Here is a 14,314-nt window from a genome sequence, read left to right as displayed (position 1 = left end):
GGGGAAATTCATAAAACACTGTCATTCACAAGACATGTAGTCAGTGAAGGGGAACTTGGTTCTATATCCAACTTGACTGATATTTTATAGGAGTATTTGACAGTGACTTAATCTTATTATGCCTCAATTTCCCCATCTGGAGGCTTTATTGTTTGCGATATCTTTTCATGAAAGGTGATAAAGAAGTATTAAATATTATGATTATCGCTAAAATCTCATAGCATTTAGATCGATGAAAAACAATGGTGACATTCCCAATGACTCAGATATTATGGTGATAAGGACCGTATGAGACTGTCTACTCTTGCAGCAGCATGTGGGGTACATGTAGCTCCTTGTCACAGTGAAAGGAAGTCTAAGTCCACACTGTGAGAGTCTGTGGCAAGTAGGAGGTAGCAGGGAAAGGCTCCAGCAGTGGGGAGCTCCCAGAGCCTTTCCCTACTGCCTTTTCCCAGTACCAGAGCTTATCACTGCAGCAGGGGAAGACTCCAGCAGCGGGGAGGTAGTGGCACACTACACTGATGAAAATAGCAGTGTAGATAGAGAAGGTGCTGCTTGGGCATGTAGACAGCCATGTAGGGTATATACTGTAGGGTTCTGGTGTGTCTCTGTACTCACCTAAGCAGTGTCTCACTGTCTACACTGCTATTTATACCAGTGCTAGCTGGGTGTGCTATGTCTGTACTCTACATACCTTAAGAAGATAAGCAGAATGACTGAGAACAGACTGACTTTTTGATGATGATTCCCAGGTCCTAAGTAATTCAGTAGCACCCAAAGGAACCAGTCAGGATTAGTACTTTCTAGGTACTGTAAAAACACATGTCAAGTGAAAAATAAAGTTCTTGACCTCAACATTTTACAACCTAAATTAAAACAAGCCACAACAGATTTCTTAAAATTACAATCTGTGAACGGGCAATATGTAAAGTGAAAAAAGCTAAATTTGATAAATAAACTAGTTTCTAGGAATAGTTGGAAGATCTGTGTCAGTGAGAGTTACACAGGCACAAGCAGGGACATAATTTAACCTGAAATTATTTAAATGGAAAATAACTAAGAGAATCTGAGACAGCTCCCAGTATCAAGTAAAATAAGTGCCACCCTATTTTTGACCCCTAAACACTAAATTCTATAAAATAAGTTATGCTGAGGAGATCAAGTTAGAAAGCTTCAGAATCAGATCTTGCATATCTCACAGGTAGTAGTGTTCCTTACTGGGTGAAAATAATCTAGATAATCCGTTAAAAATGTCTTTATCTCTGCACATTTATAAGACATTTCAGTGGTACACACAAAAACCCCAAAAAAACAAACCTATGCCATAAAATATTACTATAATCTATTACTGGCTTGCTGTCCTGTTTATCCTTATGAAAGGAATAATTTAGGAGAGAATGTACAGTATAGAGGTCCTCAGTGGATTACAATGTACTAAATAAGCATGTTTTTCTTTTTCTTTAATTTATAATCCCTGGGAAAGGATGTTTAAAAAAACCCTATTGTTTAAGTTTACAAAGCTCTCAGGGACAGTTAGTTCTGAGCTGACGGTATCCCTGGCTAAAAAGTTAGACATATTTTATCACTAAAAAAGTTTTTTTTTTTTAATGGATGTACTGTGGTCTCAGGGGCTCTTGATCAGTGATTATTTGTTTTAATTACAAAGGAGTACAAACTGTACTGTCTTCCCAAACTGACAAGTCCAGGATGTCTTTATGGATGTGCCTCCAGAATTTACTGTAAAAGGGCAAGAAGGAAAATTTTCCCAATGAAAAACTAAATTAATCAACTTTGTAACAGTTTCACTCTTCATCCAGCCTGAGTCCCTGGTCCCTTCCTAAAACTCAGTCTCCTGACAGTGCAACTGGATGTCATCACTGGATAGTAGTGAAACTACACGCCCAGCAAAGAGATGGCTGCTCCATGCCCAACTCCCTGCCCAATGTCAAAGAGTGGAGAGAAAAGCAGAAACTATATGAGAAATCAAAAAAAGACAGTCAGAAAGAAAGAAGCCATGGATCAGAAGGAGAGAAAAATAGAAGTGGATGTTGTGGGGATTTTAATAACACTGTTGTCTAGAGCTGGATTAATACTGCAAAACATTTTCTGTGACCATTAATTTGAGTTATTAAGTGGATTCATTTCTGCTGCATTGGTTCCCCTGTTGTATTCACATCGGGTAAACATTAGTGTAATCAAGTTTTACTTTCACAAACATTTAATGGGCAAACACTGCCTCGTTCACAGAGCACACACTTATCGCAACTGCTCAGTGACCATAGTGTACAATAAGCAGCAAACAGTAAGCAATACCAGGCCTGTTTCATACATTATGTCATAACTATACAGTGCTAGGCAGCAGTATTCAGCATTCCCTCACTCACCATGCACCTTAATGCTTACTGCTTTTACAGCACTTTACTGGACACTGCTAACTCAACCTTACTTTCTATTGCTTACTGTTTTCTGATTAAACAACATCTTACAGTCTGTAGAAATTCACTATATTTTTCCCCTTTACTCTTAATTTTAGCCTCACATGCAGGCACAAGGAAGCCCCCTTTTGTTTAAAATGTTAGGAAATAGTATCTTAACAGCACTATCCATTATCTTAAAGAAACTACTATACATTACCTATCTATAAGAAGAGGAAAAAGGACAGCCCATGAAATTATAGACTAGTCAGTTTAGATAATGGAGCAAATAATCAAACAATCAAGTTTCAGAGTAACAGCCGTGTTAGTCTGTATTCGCAAAAAGAAAAGGAGTACTTGTGGCACCTTAGAGACTAACCAATTTATTTGAGCATAAGCTTTCGTGAGCTACAGCTTACTTCATCAGATGCATACTGTGGAAAATACAGAAGATGTTCTTATACATACAAACCATGAAAAAATGGGTGTTTACCACTACAAAAGGTTTTCTCTCCCCCCACCCCACTCTCCTGCTGGTAATAGCTTATCTAAAGTGATCACTCTCCTTACAATGTGTACGATAATCAAGTTGGGCCATTTCCAGCACAAATCAAGGTAAGCACCTAGAAGATAATAAGGTGATAAGTAATAGTCAACATGAATTTGTCAAGAACAAATCCTGTCAAACCAACCTAATATTCTTCTTTGACCGGGTAGCAAGTCGGGATAGTGGGGAGGCAGTAGATGTGATATAATTCGACTTTAGTAAGGCTTTTGATACGGTCTCACCTGACCTGCTCATAAACAAACTAGAGAAATACAATCTAGATGAACCTACTATATGGTGGGTGCACAAATGGTTGGAAAATCATACTCAGAGTGTAGTTATTAATGGTTCACAATCAAGCTGGAAGGGGCTATTGAGTGGGGTCCTGCAGAGATCTGTTCTGGGTCTGGTTCTATTAAGTATCTTCATAAATGATTTGGATAAATGGCATACCGAATACACTTGTAAAGTTTGTGGATGATACCAAGCTGGGAGGGTTGCAAATGCATTGGAGGACAGAATTAGAATTCAAAATGGTCTTGACAAACGGGAGAAATGGTCTGAAATAAGTAGGATGAAATTCAATAAGGACAAATTGTTCTCCTTAACCACTGAGGACAGGACAAGAAGCAAGGGGCTTAAATTGCAGAAAGGGAGATTTAGGTTAGCCATTAGGAAAACTTCCTAACTTTAAGGGTAGTTAAGCACTAGAACAAAGTACCTAGGAAGGCAGTGGAATCTCTAGGCTTGCACACACTTGTGCTTACTTTTCTAGAACTTAAGTCGCTCGGGGTGTAGAAAAGGCACCCCTGAGCAACGTAAGTTACATCTATCCAAGCACCAGTGTGGACAGTGTTACGTGAGCAGGAGAAGCTACCGCTGCTCAGGGAGGTGGAGTAATTATGCTGACAGGAGAGCTCTCTCCCGTTGGGCCAAAGTGTCTGCTATAGCAGGGCTACAGCAGCACAGCTACATCGGTACCCTTGTGCCACTGTCGCCCTTCTAGTGTAGACTAGCCCGAAGTCACTGGAGGTTTTTAAAAGCAGGTTGGACAAACACCTGTCAGGGATGGTCTAGATAATACTTAGTCCTGCCTCAGTGCAAGGGACTAGACTAGATGACCTTATAGATGCACTATAAGGTGGGTAGAAAGCTGGTTAGATTGTCGGGCTCAACGGGTAGTGATCAATGGCTCCATGTCTAGTTGGCAGCCGGTATCAAGTGGAGTGCCCCAAGGGTCGGTTCTGGGGCCGGTTTTGTTCAATATCTTCATAAATGATCTGGAGGATGGTGTGGATTGCACTCTCAGCAAATTTGCGGATGATACTAAACTGGGAGGAGTGGTAGATACGCTGGAGGGGAGGGATAGGATACAGAAGGACCTAGACAAATTGGAGGATTGGGCCAAAAGAAATCTGATGAGGTTCAATAAGGATAAGTGCAGGGTCCTGCACTTAGGATGGAAGAACCCAATGCACAGCTACAGACTAGGGACCAAATGGCTAGGCAGCAGTTCTGTGGAAAAGGACCTAGGGGTGACAGTGGACGAGAAGCTGGATATGAGTCAGCAGTGTGCCCTTGTTGCCAAGAAGGCCAATGGCATTTTGGGATGTATAAGTAGGGGCATAGTGAGCAGATCGAGGGACGTGATCGTTCCCCTCTATTCGACATTGGTGAGGCCTCATCTGGAGTACTGTGTCCAGTTTTGGGCCCCACACTTCAAGAAGGATGTGGATAAATTGAAGAGAGTCCAGCGAAGGGCAACAAAAATTATTAGGGGTCTGGAACACATGAGTTATGAGGAGAGGCTGAGGGAGCTGGGATTGTTTAGCCTGCAGAAGAGAAGAATGAGGGGGGATTTGATAGCTGCTTTCAACTACCTGAAAGGGGGTTCCAAAGAGGATGGCTCTAGACTGTTCTCAATGGTAGCAGATGACAGAACAAGGAGTAATGGTCTCAAGTTGCAGTGGGGGAGGTTTAGATTGGATATTAGGAAAAACTTTTTCACTAAGAGGGTGGTGAAACACTGGAATGCGTTACCTAGGGAGATGGTAGAATCTCCTTCCTTAGAGGTTTTTAAGGTCAGGCTTGACAAAGCCCTGGCTGGGATGATTTAACTGGGAATTGGTCCTGCTTCGAGCAGGGGGTTGGACTAGATGACCTTCTGGGGTCCCTTCCAACCCTGATATTCTATGATTCTATCAAGGTCCCTTCCAGTCCTACTTTTCTATGATGTTTATGAACAAACTATGATCTTTAAACACCCCGAATTCCACCAATTCAAAGTCAGTTTTCACCTAAATGATGATCGGTACGTTGCCAAATTTAAGCTTCCTACCCTCAACCTCTTTAGTGCTAAAATAGTTCCAAAAAAGCTTTTAACAACATTTTATAAGAAAAGTTATGGTTTTGCTCAAATGTTAAAAATAATAGCCCATTTTCAGATGAATGATTCAGAGAGTTATGAGCAATGGAAGAAAGGGTCTTAGAATGGAAACATATAGGCAGCCTTAACTAAGGCTGTCACTAGTATTCCAGCTATAATAATGCAGCCTATTATAGGAGTGCTACTGAGGCTTTTGCATTTTTTCCCCAACAATAAAATTCTCCCATTTGTGTTGTGTGCAGGTAAGCCAACAGGGTATGGATCCACCAGTAGACGTTTACACCACAAGGGAATAGTGGATGAATGCTGCTTCCAGAGCTGTGACCTGAGGAGGCTGGAAATGTACTGCGCTCCTATCAAGCCACCCAAATCTGCACGCTCTGTACGTGCTCAGCGCCACACTGATATGCCAAAAGCACAAAGGGTAGGAGATTTTACTCAAGCCTGGTCATGTAGCAAGTAGTATGTGTTTTACCTAATAAGGAAAAGCATCATGATTGTGAATCTTATTTAAAATATCCCGTAGGTTTCAAATATAGGTATCAAAGATTTAGTGGCACTTTTGGAAAGTAATGTCTGTCAAGGGAATGCCTGGTTCCTTGAATGTGGAATATTTCACCTCTAAGTTTTCTACAGAGTAAAACAGAAAGGAGCATAAACTCAGGCAAGTCAAGGGTAAAATTAGAATTAACCAGGAGAAAAAAGAATTTGAAGAGTAACTAGCAAAAGACTCAAAAACTAACAGCAAAAAGTACATCAGAAGCAGGAAGCTTGCCAAACAATCAGTGGAGCCACTGGATGATTGAGATGCTCAAGGAGCACTCAAGGAAGACAAGGCCATTGCAGAGAAGTTAAATAAATTCTCTGCATCGGTCTTCACTGAAGAGGATGTGAGGGAGATTCCCACACCTGAGCCATTCTTTTTAGGTGACAAATCTGAAAAAAAGTCTGAGATGGAGGTGTCAATTGGGGAGGTTTGAGAAAAAGTTGATAAATTAAGCAGTAATAAGTCACCAGGACCAGATGGTATCCACCCAATAGTTCTGAAGGAACTCAAATGTGAAATCGGAGAACTACTAAGTATGGTATGTAACCTATCACTTAAATCAGATTCTGTACCAGATGACTGGAGGATAGCTAATGTGACACCATTTTTTTAAAAAGACCCCAGAGGCAATCCTGGCAATTACAGGCCTAACTTTATTGCCAGGCAAATTGGTTGAAACTATAGTAAAGAACAGAATTAGCAGACACATAGATGAACACAGGTTGCTGGGGAAGATTCAACAAAGCTTTTCTAAAGGGAAATCATGACTCACCAATCTATTAGAATTCTTTGAGGGGATCAGCAAATGTGGACAAGGGTGATCCAGTGGCTATAGTCTACTTGGACTTCCAGAAAGCCTTGGACAAGGTCCCTCACCAAAGGCTCTTAAGCAAAGTAAGCTGCCACAGGATAAGAGGAAAGGACCTCTCATGGATCAGTAACTGGTTAAAAGACAGGAAACAAAGAATAGGAATAAATAGTCAGTTTTCCAAATGGAGAGAGGTAAGGTCCCCCCAGAAGCTGTACTGGGACCAGTGCTGTTCAACATATTAATAAATTATCTGGAAAAAGGGATAAACAATGAGGTGGCAAAATTTGAAGATGATACAAACTTACTCAACATAGTTAAGTCCACAGCAGACTGTGAAGAGTTACAAGGGGATCTCACAAAACTGGGTGACTGGGCAACAAAATGGCAGATGAAATTCAATGTTGATAAATGCAAAGAAATGTACAATTGAAAACATAATCCCAACTATACATACAAACTGATAGGATATAAATTAGCAGTTACCAGTCAAGAAAGAGATCTTGGAGTCATTGTGGATAGTTTTCCTAAAACATGTCCTCAATGTGCAGCAGCAGTCAAAAAAGATAACAGAATGTTAGGAACCATTAGGAAAGAAATAGATAATAAAACAGAAAATATCATAATGACACTATATAAATCCATGGTATGCCCATAGCTTGCATACTTTGTGCAGTTCTGGTCACCCCATCTCAGAAAAGATATATTAGAATAGAGAAGGGCAACAAAAATGATAAAGGGTATGGAACAGTTTCTATATGAGGAGAGATTAAAAAGACTGGGATTTTTCATCTTGGAAAAGAGACAGATATGCCAGAGAAATATAAAATTATGAACAATGTGGAAAAAGTAAATAAGGAAGTGTTATTTACTCCTTCACATAACACAAGAATCAGGGGTCAGCCAATGAAATTAATAGGCAACGTGTTTAAAGCAAACAAAAGGACATACTTCTCTACACAACGCACAGTCAACCTGTGGAACTTGTTGTCAAGAGATGTTGTGAAAGTCAAAACTGTAACAGGGTTCAAAAAAGAATTAGATAAGTTCATGGAGGACAGATCCATCAATGGCCATTAGCCAAGATGATCAGGAAAGCAATTCCATGCTCTGGGTGTCCTTAGCCTCTGACTGCCAGAAGCTGGGAGTGGACAACAGGGGATGGATCACTCCATGATGGCCTGTTCTATTCATTCCCTCTGAAGCACCTGGCATTGGCCACTGTTGAAAGAAGGATACTGAGCTAGATGAACCCAGGGTCAGACTCAATATGCCCATTCTTATTTTCTTACTTTCTTATGTTACCAATTCATCACTCTCCAAATGTAATCAGATGGCTATTGTGGATCTACTGGAAGTGAGTTTATAACCTCACTCCAGATCCCACTGGACAATTATTCACATCATAAAATCATCACTACTGTTGGCAGTAGGTGCCATTTTTAATAGAGAAGCCAAACACTAAATGATCATGAACTGATCTCCTCCGAATTCTCTCACTAGCTCAGAGCAGAGGCACAATGAGGGGACATTAGGGAAGAAACTTGCATTTCAGCTGCCCATGTGTGCTGTGTCTGCTCTGTAAATTAATAGATGATTTTAGTCTCCAAAGCTGTAGTTCTGGCATTTTTCCCCAGAACCAAATTAATTTAATATTCACCACAGCTATTATATACAGGCATAAATGTTGTCCACTGATTCCTTGTTTTGGTCTTGCTCTCCATTATTATTTCACATATACATTACACTAGCACTCTGAGTCCCGCATTATTATTATTTGTGTCGCAGTTGTCCCTAGAGACTCCATCTAGGATCGGGGCCCTATTGTGCTAAGTGCTGTACATGTATGTAGTAAAAGATGTCCCTGCCCTGAGGAGCTTACAATCTAAATGACTCTAAGTAAGCTGCCATGGCCACTGTCACATCTGGACATGTCTCCACCTTGGTCTCCTGTTTGGCCTCTGAGCATCTCCCCTTTATGTGTTACTTGCCTTTTACATTGTGCAGCACATTTTCTGGGGTTAGGCCTGTCTGCCCAGGCCATTTGACTGAGTACAGTGTGCAGTGGCCTGGTGTCACAACTCTATCCTGAAGGACCCTCTCTGGAAAGTTACACGAGGGATTTTTTCTCAAAGACGGAATCCAAATTGACAGCTGAATTCATAATCATACAAAAGGTAGTGAGAAAAGGATTTAAATTAAATCAAATTAAATAAAAATTAATGGTTGTCTCAGCATATTGAGATTTATATTTTGCAAAATGTCAAGCTGATAAAGCATTTTCAGTGAAAGTTACAGAAGAGCAAAGTAGAATTTATATAGTCCTAAAAGCAAATTCTAAGGTCTGAATGTCTTGTCAGAAATGCAACATCCTGCTCTTTTTTGAGAGAACGTGAGCCCTCTCCCACCTCTTCCCCAAGGCTTTGTCAGCCCTCTGAAAAAATGGCTCTGTAATACTTGCTGAGAGTCAACCACAGAGATGTACCTCCCACTATGAATGTATGAGGAGTAGAGTCTTCTCCAGGCAGAGATCAACCATAGAGCAGCAACCTATGTGGTTTCTGTATGTCCCAGCATTTCAATGCTCATGACCTTGGGAAAAAAAGAAGAGAAGAACCATGGCAACTCCTCTTTGTGCTCCACACCCTTTTGATGACCTCAGGAGACGGGGAAAAAATAGTTGCACCATGGCTGAAGGGAGAGAAGATTCCCAGCAGCTCCCTACTGGTTCCCCATGACACACCTCCTCCTGAGGGCCACAAGAACAATCAGTCACCCTCTAGACATCTCTCCTCTCCACACAAACAAAAGATGGGGCTGCCCTCATCACATTGGAACACACTTCTCCTCACAAAGGGAAGAAGGATTAGCAGAAAGGTCCTCACATCCTCGCAAAACATAAAGTATGATCCTAAGGGAGGGAGAGCTTGGAAGAGGATACTGGAAGAAGAAAAGAGTGAGAGAAGGGGAGGGATTATTGAGAGAACCAGGAGGGGGGAAAGAGGACGATGGGAGGCAAAAGGAGAGGGAGAATGAAGCTTGGGGTAAGGAAATCCAGAAGAGAGTGGGAGATAAGCAAGGGGGAATGGGGACAAGAGAAGAAGAAAGAGAGCACACTCTGGGAGAAAAAGAAGAGAGGAGGGATTGATTAAGGGACCTGAGAGGAAGAGAGAGAATACATGGAAAGATGGAAAGAGAACAGAAGAAGGAGGCTGAGAGAGAACTCAAGGAAACCAAGAGAAAGGGAATCACAAGAACAACAGAAAAAGTTGGAGTTCAAAAAAGGGGAGAGAAAAAAAATCAGCTCAAGAAAGAGAAAATAAATAAGGGGAAACTGGGAGGGGAAGAGAGTTGAAAAGAGGAGGTCAGAAAAAAGATGAGAAAAGGGAGGTGAAAGAAGAACAATCAGAGAAAAATGAACTGAAATGTTTGCTAAGTATTAACCATGGGGAAAATCAGACTGAGGTGAAAGAGATGGAAGGAATGATAAACTCAGATCTACGGCAGATGAAGGGATAAAGTAGAGGGAAAGAGGGGAAATGCAAAAAGAAAGCAAAACAAAGACAAATGGAACATTTTTAGAAGAATGCTTTATATAAAGTTTGATGAGACAAACTTTCCTCTGCCTGATGACAGCCACCAAAATTGGTGAGCTTCTTCCTCCCTGAATCCTCTATTCATCTATGTTAACCGCTGCCATGAAATGAAAATAAGCATGAGAGAATATTTTAACAGTGGATTCTCCTACAGCGCATAGGCAAGAGAGTTCAAAATGCAATTAATATACTGCAGACTTTGTAAAGGAGGATGAATTAACTAACTCAGGAACTTGTAGAAATAATGTGCATCTAGATGTTATAACTGAAAAGCAAGTTTTAAATTTATTTCAATAAAAAGGACAGTTATACTATATAATGGCTTTTATAGGTGATGGAGTTAGTGTTTGAGAAACACCATATTTATGAACCACTTAAATTAATGTAATATGTGTTTTTATTGTTCCTTGCATGGAATAGCTTTTCCAAAACTATGGTACCTAGGGAAAATTTAATTGGAGCATGAATTCAAGCTCTTACAAATGCAAAGCCAGAATGCCAAAATAAATAGAGATGTAGGATATTTCAAAGCTCATGCAGCTTCCGGGACTTCAGTCTCTAGGGCTGTCAATACAGGACTTTTCATGAACATAAATTCACTTTGAAATAAAAAATTAATAAATACAAGCTCACAGACCTTCACATTTTATGTAGCATACAGATGAAACAACAGAAAACATGGCAAGCAATCAATTTTTGTAATAGGTACATTTTCAAATTTAATAAATTTCACAGCTTTTGCAATCAACTTTGGAAGTGTCCATTGGGGAAGGCAAGGTTAATAGACTAATAAGGTTCAGGTCTTTTCCTCTAATGCATGCCATATTATGAATATATTTAGCTGATGGCTAACCCATGGAGTAGATCTGGCACTCTCATTTTAATGTATGAAATTAATTATGTTAAATGGGAAAAAAAATTGGGGTTGTGCACAATTTTTTTGTCTGCTTTAGAATATCCATTGCATAGTTCCTAAACACAAGCCTGCTCCAAAGCCCACTGAAGCCAATGGGAGTTTTTCCAATGACTTCAGTGGGCTTTGAAGCAGGCCCTCTGGGTCAGATCCTGAAGTTCTTGCTTATGCCCTAATCTTGCAAGCAGATCCTGTGTCTGTACAGAGCCCCACTCTCTTCAGTGGGCCTCTGTGTGGGTACCAAGATCCTCCTGTGCAGAATAGCTTGAAAAAATGGGACCTTGGGGCTGACAATCCTTATTCAAGCATATCTCCCATTGAAGTCAAAGAGGGACTTGCCTAAACAAAAACTGAGTAGGAATTTGAGGATTTGACCCCATGTTTACCCACCTACCATAAAGACACTGTTGAAGATTTCTTATGTAGCTGGTGCCAACATGCTGGCCAACATAGGAGTGTACTATTAAGCAACAAGTACTGAGGTTAGGGGAGTAATGAGACTCTGAAGTCCAGTAAAATATCTGAACGTCATTGAAAATCAAAGCCAGCATAAGCACTTTTGGGAAGGAGACTACTTTTCTTTCTGAGGAAGGGATCAACTTCTCTATCCCTGCATGTCTGAGCAAAGTCTGGCAATTCTGGACTATGCCTAAATGTTTCAATCCTTCTGTAATAGAGCTCCACAGAATGAAATTAAGTTACTAGAAGTAGGTCATCATCATCATCATAACATGACTCTAAGCCAATACAAATATAACAGTGATTATTCTTGCCCATGAAAGCAGGTGTTCTGGAGGTCTTTAGAACCCCTATAATAGCCTGCTGATAAGGTCATTGGAAAATCTTTTAAACATTCACTGTGTTATTTCAGTGACCCTAATGTGATGAGCCAATTCACAAATATAAGTAAGATTGGAATAGCATATTTATTTATGAATAAGCTATATTTCAGTCATGGCTTCCTATGATTTGATGAGTGTCTTCTGAGAAGTTTGAGTTTTTCTGTTACAGTAAAAACTATTAATAAGTCAATGAGATAAATTTTACACCCAATTACACCCATTCAGCCCCATTGACTTCAGGAGGAATTTGACCCAGTATGTTCATCAGATAGAAGGTAACAGGCTGATACTTTACATACAGGTTTTGCATAAAAAGATGTAGCATGAGGAACAACAGAAATCAAATTCAGGAGACTACCATAGTACAGCAAAAGGCAATTTGAGTTTTATAACACAGAAATAGAATAAGTCTCAATTTGATTTCCCATTATGAGAGGTTAATGCAGATTTTGAGCTTGGGGAATCTTCTGAAAATAAATATTTGCTTCTCAGAAACAGAAGTTTCACATGTGTGCTCCTTCTTCTCTGGAGGAAAAACTATGTGAGAGCCACATCTCATAGGCCTGCAGGTCCCAGAACTAAATCAATAATTTGCACTTCTGCAATGCTTTTCTCCCTGAGCTCTCAAAGCACTTCACAGCTACAGTGTCAACAAATTTAAGCCTCACAATACCTATGTGATATAGGGAGTTCCTGTTATGGAGACACTTCTACAGTTAGAAGTGAGTTGTAAAATGGAGCATAATTTTTTGTTTTGCTCTAAAACTTGATGGCCAATGAAAGTGAAATTTCACACGTGGTTAGTTTTTATTCCCTTTGAATTTTCTATGTAGTTTTTATTTGGTTTCTTTTCATAAATTTCTGACAGGAAGACTTTGAATTTGGGTTTTGGCTCATATTTTTCTTTAGCAGTCCTACTTTTCATCAATGATGGGTATCTCTTTTAAAAAATATTGTTACAACTACTGCACACTACTGACCACACACTGCAACTGTAAGTCTGCCCTCCTAAGAATGCCAACCTCTCATCACCCCCTTTCACTGCTCTGCTAAATGGCCCTCTCCCAGCATAGCCAACTACTACGCCAAACATGCACAATTGCTAGCATTGGGGGGAAATAATCTGATAAAGTGATCGGTGCAGAAAGGTGAACTGGTGGGGCTGCAGGCCAACAATAAACTTCATATTGAGCAAGTGCAGTCTTATATGGTATCCTTCCAGCAAGATTTCAGGATATGGGTAGTTAGGGGAGATTGCAAACTACAATGACACATAGCTTCTATCGGTCCTCAGTGTGGAAACCTTGGGAAGTAACCTGTTCGCAGGCAGCCACCTGAAAGGATGCCAAAGGAACCCCTATACTCACTCGCTAACCAGGGAGTTAGATTCAGAGCCTCAAGAGTATTTAGGCACCTAACTCCCATTCATTTCAGTGGGAGTTAAGCTCAGAAATACCTTTAAGGATCTGGGCCTTAATGCCCTACTTAACAAGAAAGATAAGGCTGTCCCCGGTCCCAAGATACTAATTTTTTTTGGGGGTCCCAGCATACAAGGGCAGCCAACTGGAGGTTGTTGTTTTTCCTCTGGGCAGAAAGGACTATTTGTGGACAGGAAATGCTTTTTTTTTTTTTTTTAAATCATGAAAAATGGTTTTCTCCAATACAAAACTACAATTGTTTCTAGCGACATATCAAAAATTTTTACTTCCAAGCTCAACTGGCAAAATTCACAGGCTTTGCTGAAGGTGAGAACACTGTTGCACTTCTAATTTAAAAATGCGCTAATTCTATAATGGAATTTTCAGTCCAGCCAGCACCAAGAGTTTAAATAGTCATAGTTGAAAAAGCCAATAGCTTGTTCTAGAGTCATAGCCTGAGATAACCATTGTGGCTAGACCGAAGTATTTTGACTAGTCAGAAACTACTCAAATCTGGGCTGAAAGTTAGGTACCATTTACACAGTCTTGTGCTGAAAAGTATTCTTCCATTGAAAGTGATCTGTGAAAGAAAATCATCAGCCTTCTGTGACATTCCTCAGGATACAATCTGGACCATGAAACAGCTGTGTCCTCTTAATTGTCTAGCCTGAGGTGCCTGTTACATTGCTTTGCAGTCAGAATATCCAGTACTGGCCTGTTCACACAGCCTCCAGCATGCAAATTCACTCCCAGATAAATACATGAGTCTCTGACCAGTCACTAATGAATTAAACTACAGAGTAACACCCGAAAATTCTTAGTCCCAGCCTTGTTCCCCCAGAA

At 40.3% G+C, this 14,314-nt stretch overlaps 1 protein-coding gene and 1 long non-coding RNA gene across 2 annotated transcripts in view; one reads left to right on the top strand and one right to left on the bottom strand.

Moving 5' to 3' along the window:
• Positions 1-14,314, bottom strand: part of LOC140902904 (uncharacterized) — an 86,879-nt gene that overhangs the window by 17,211 nt on the left and 55,354 nt on the right. The window lies entirely within an intron of this gene.
• IGF1 (insulin like growth factor 1) overlaps positions 1-14,314 on the top strand; it is a 77,236-nt gene that overhangs the window by 53,498 nt on the left and 9,424 nt on the right. Inside the window, exon 3 of the mRNA XM_073323488.1 lies at positions 5,590-5,771. Within this exon, the coding sequence (XP_073179589.1) occupies positions 5,590-5,771 (182 nt within the window). The remainder of the gene's footprint in view (positions 1-5,589; positions 5,772-14,314) is intronic.

This window comes from Lepidochelys kempii, chromosome 1, assembly GCF_965140265.1.
Source record: "Lepidochelys kempii isolate rLepKem1 chromosome 1, rLepKem1.hap2, whole genome shotgun sequence".
NCBI lineage: Eukaryota > Metazoa > Chordata > Testudines > Cheloniidae > Lepidochelys > Lepidochelys kempii.
This window is presented reverse-complemented; position numbering and strand designations above follow the sequence as displayed.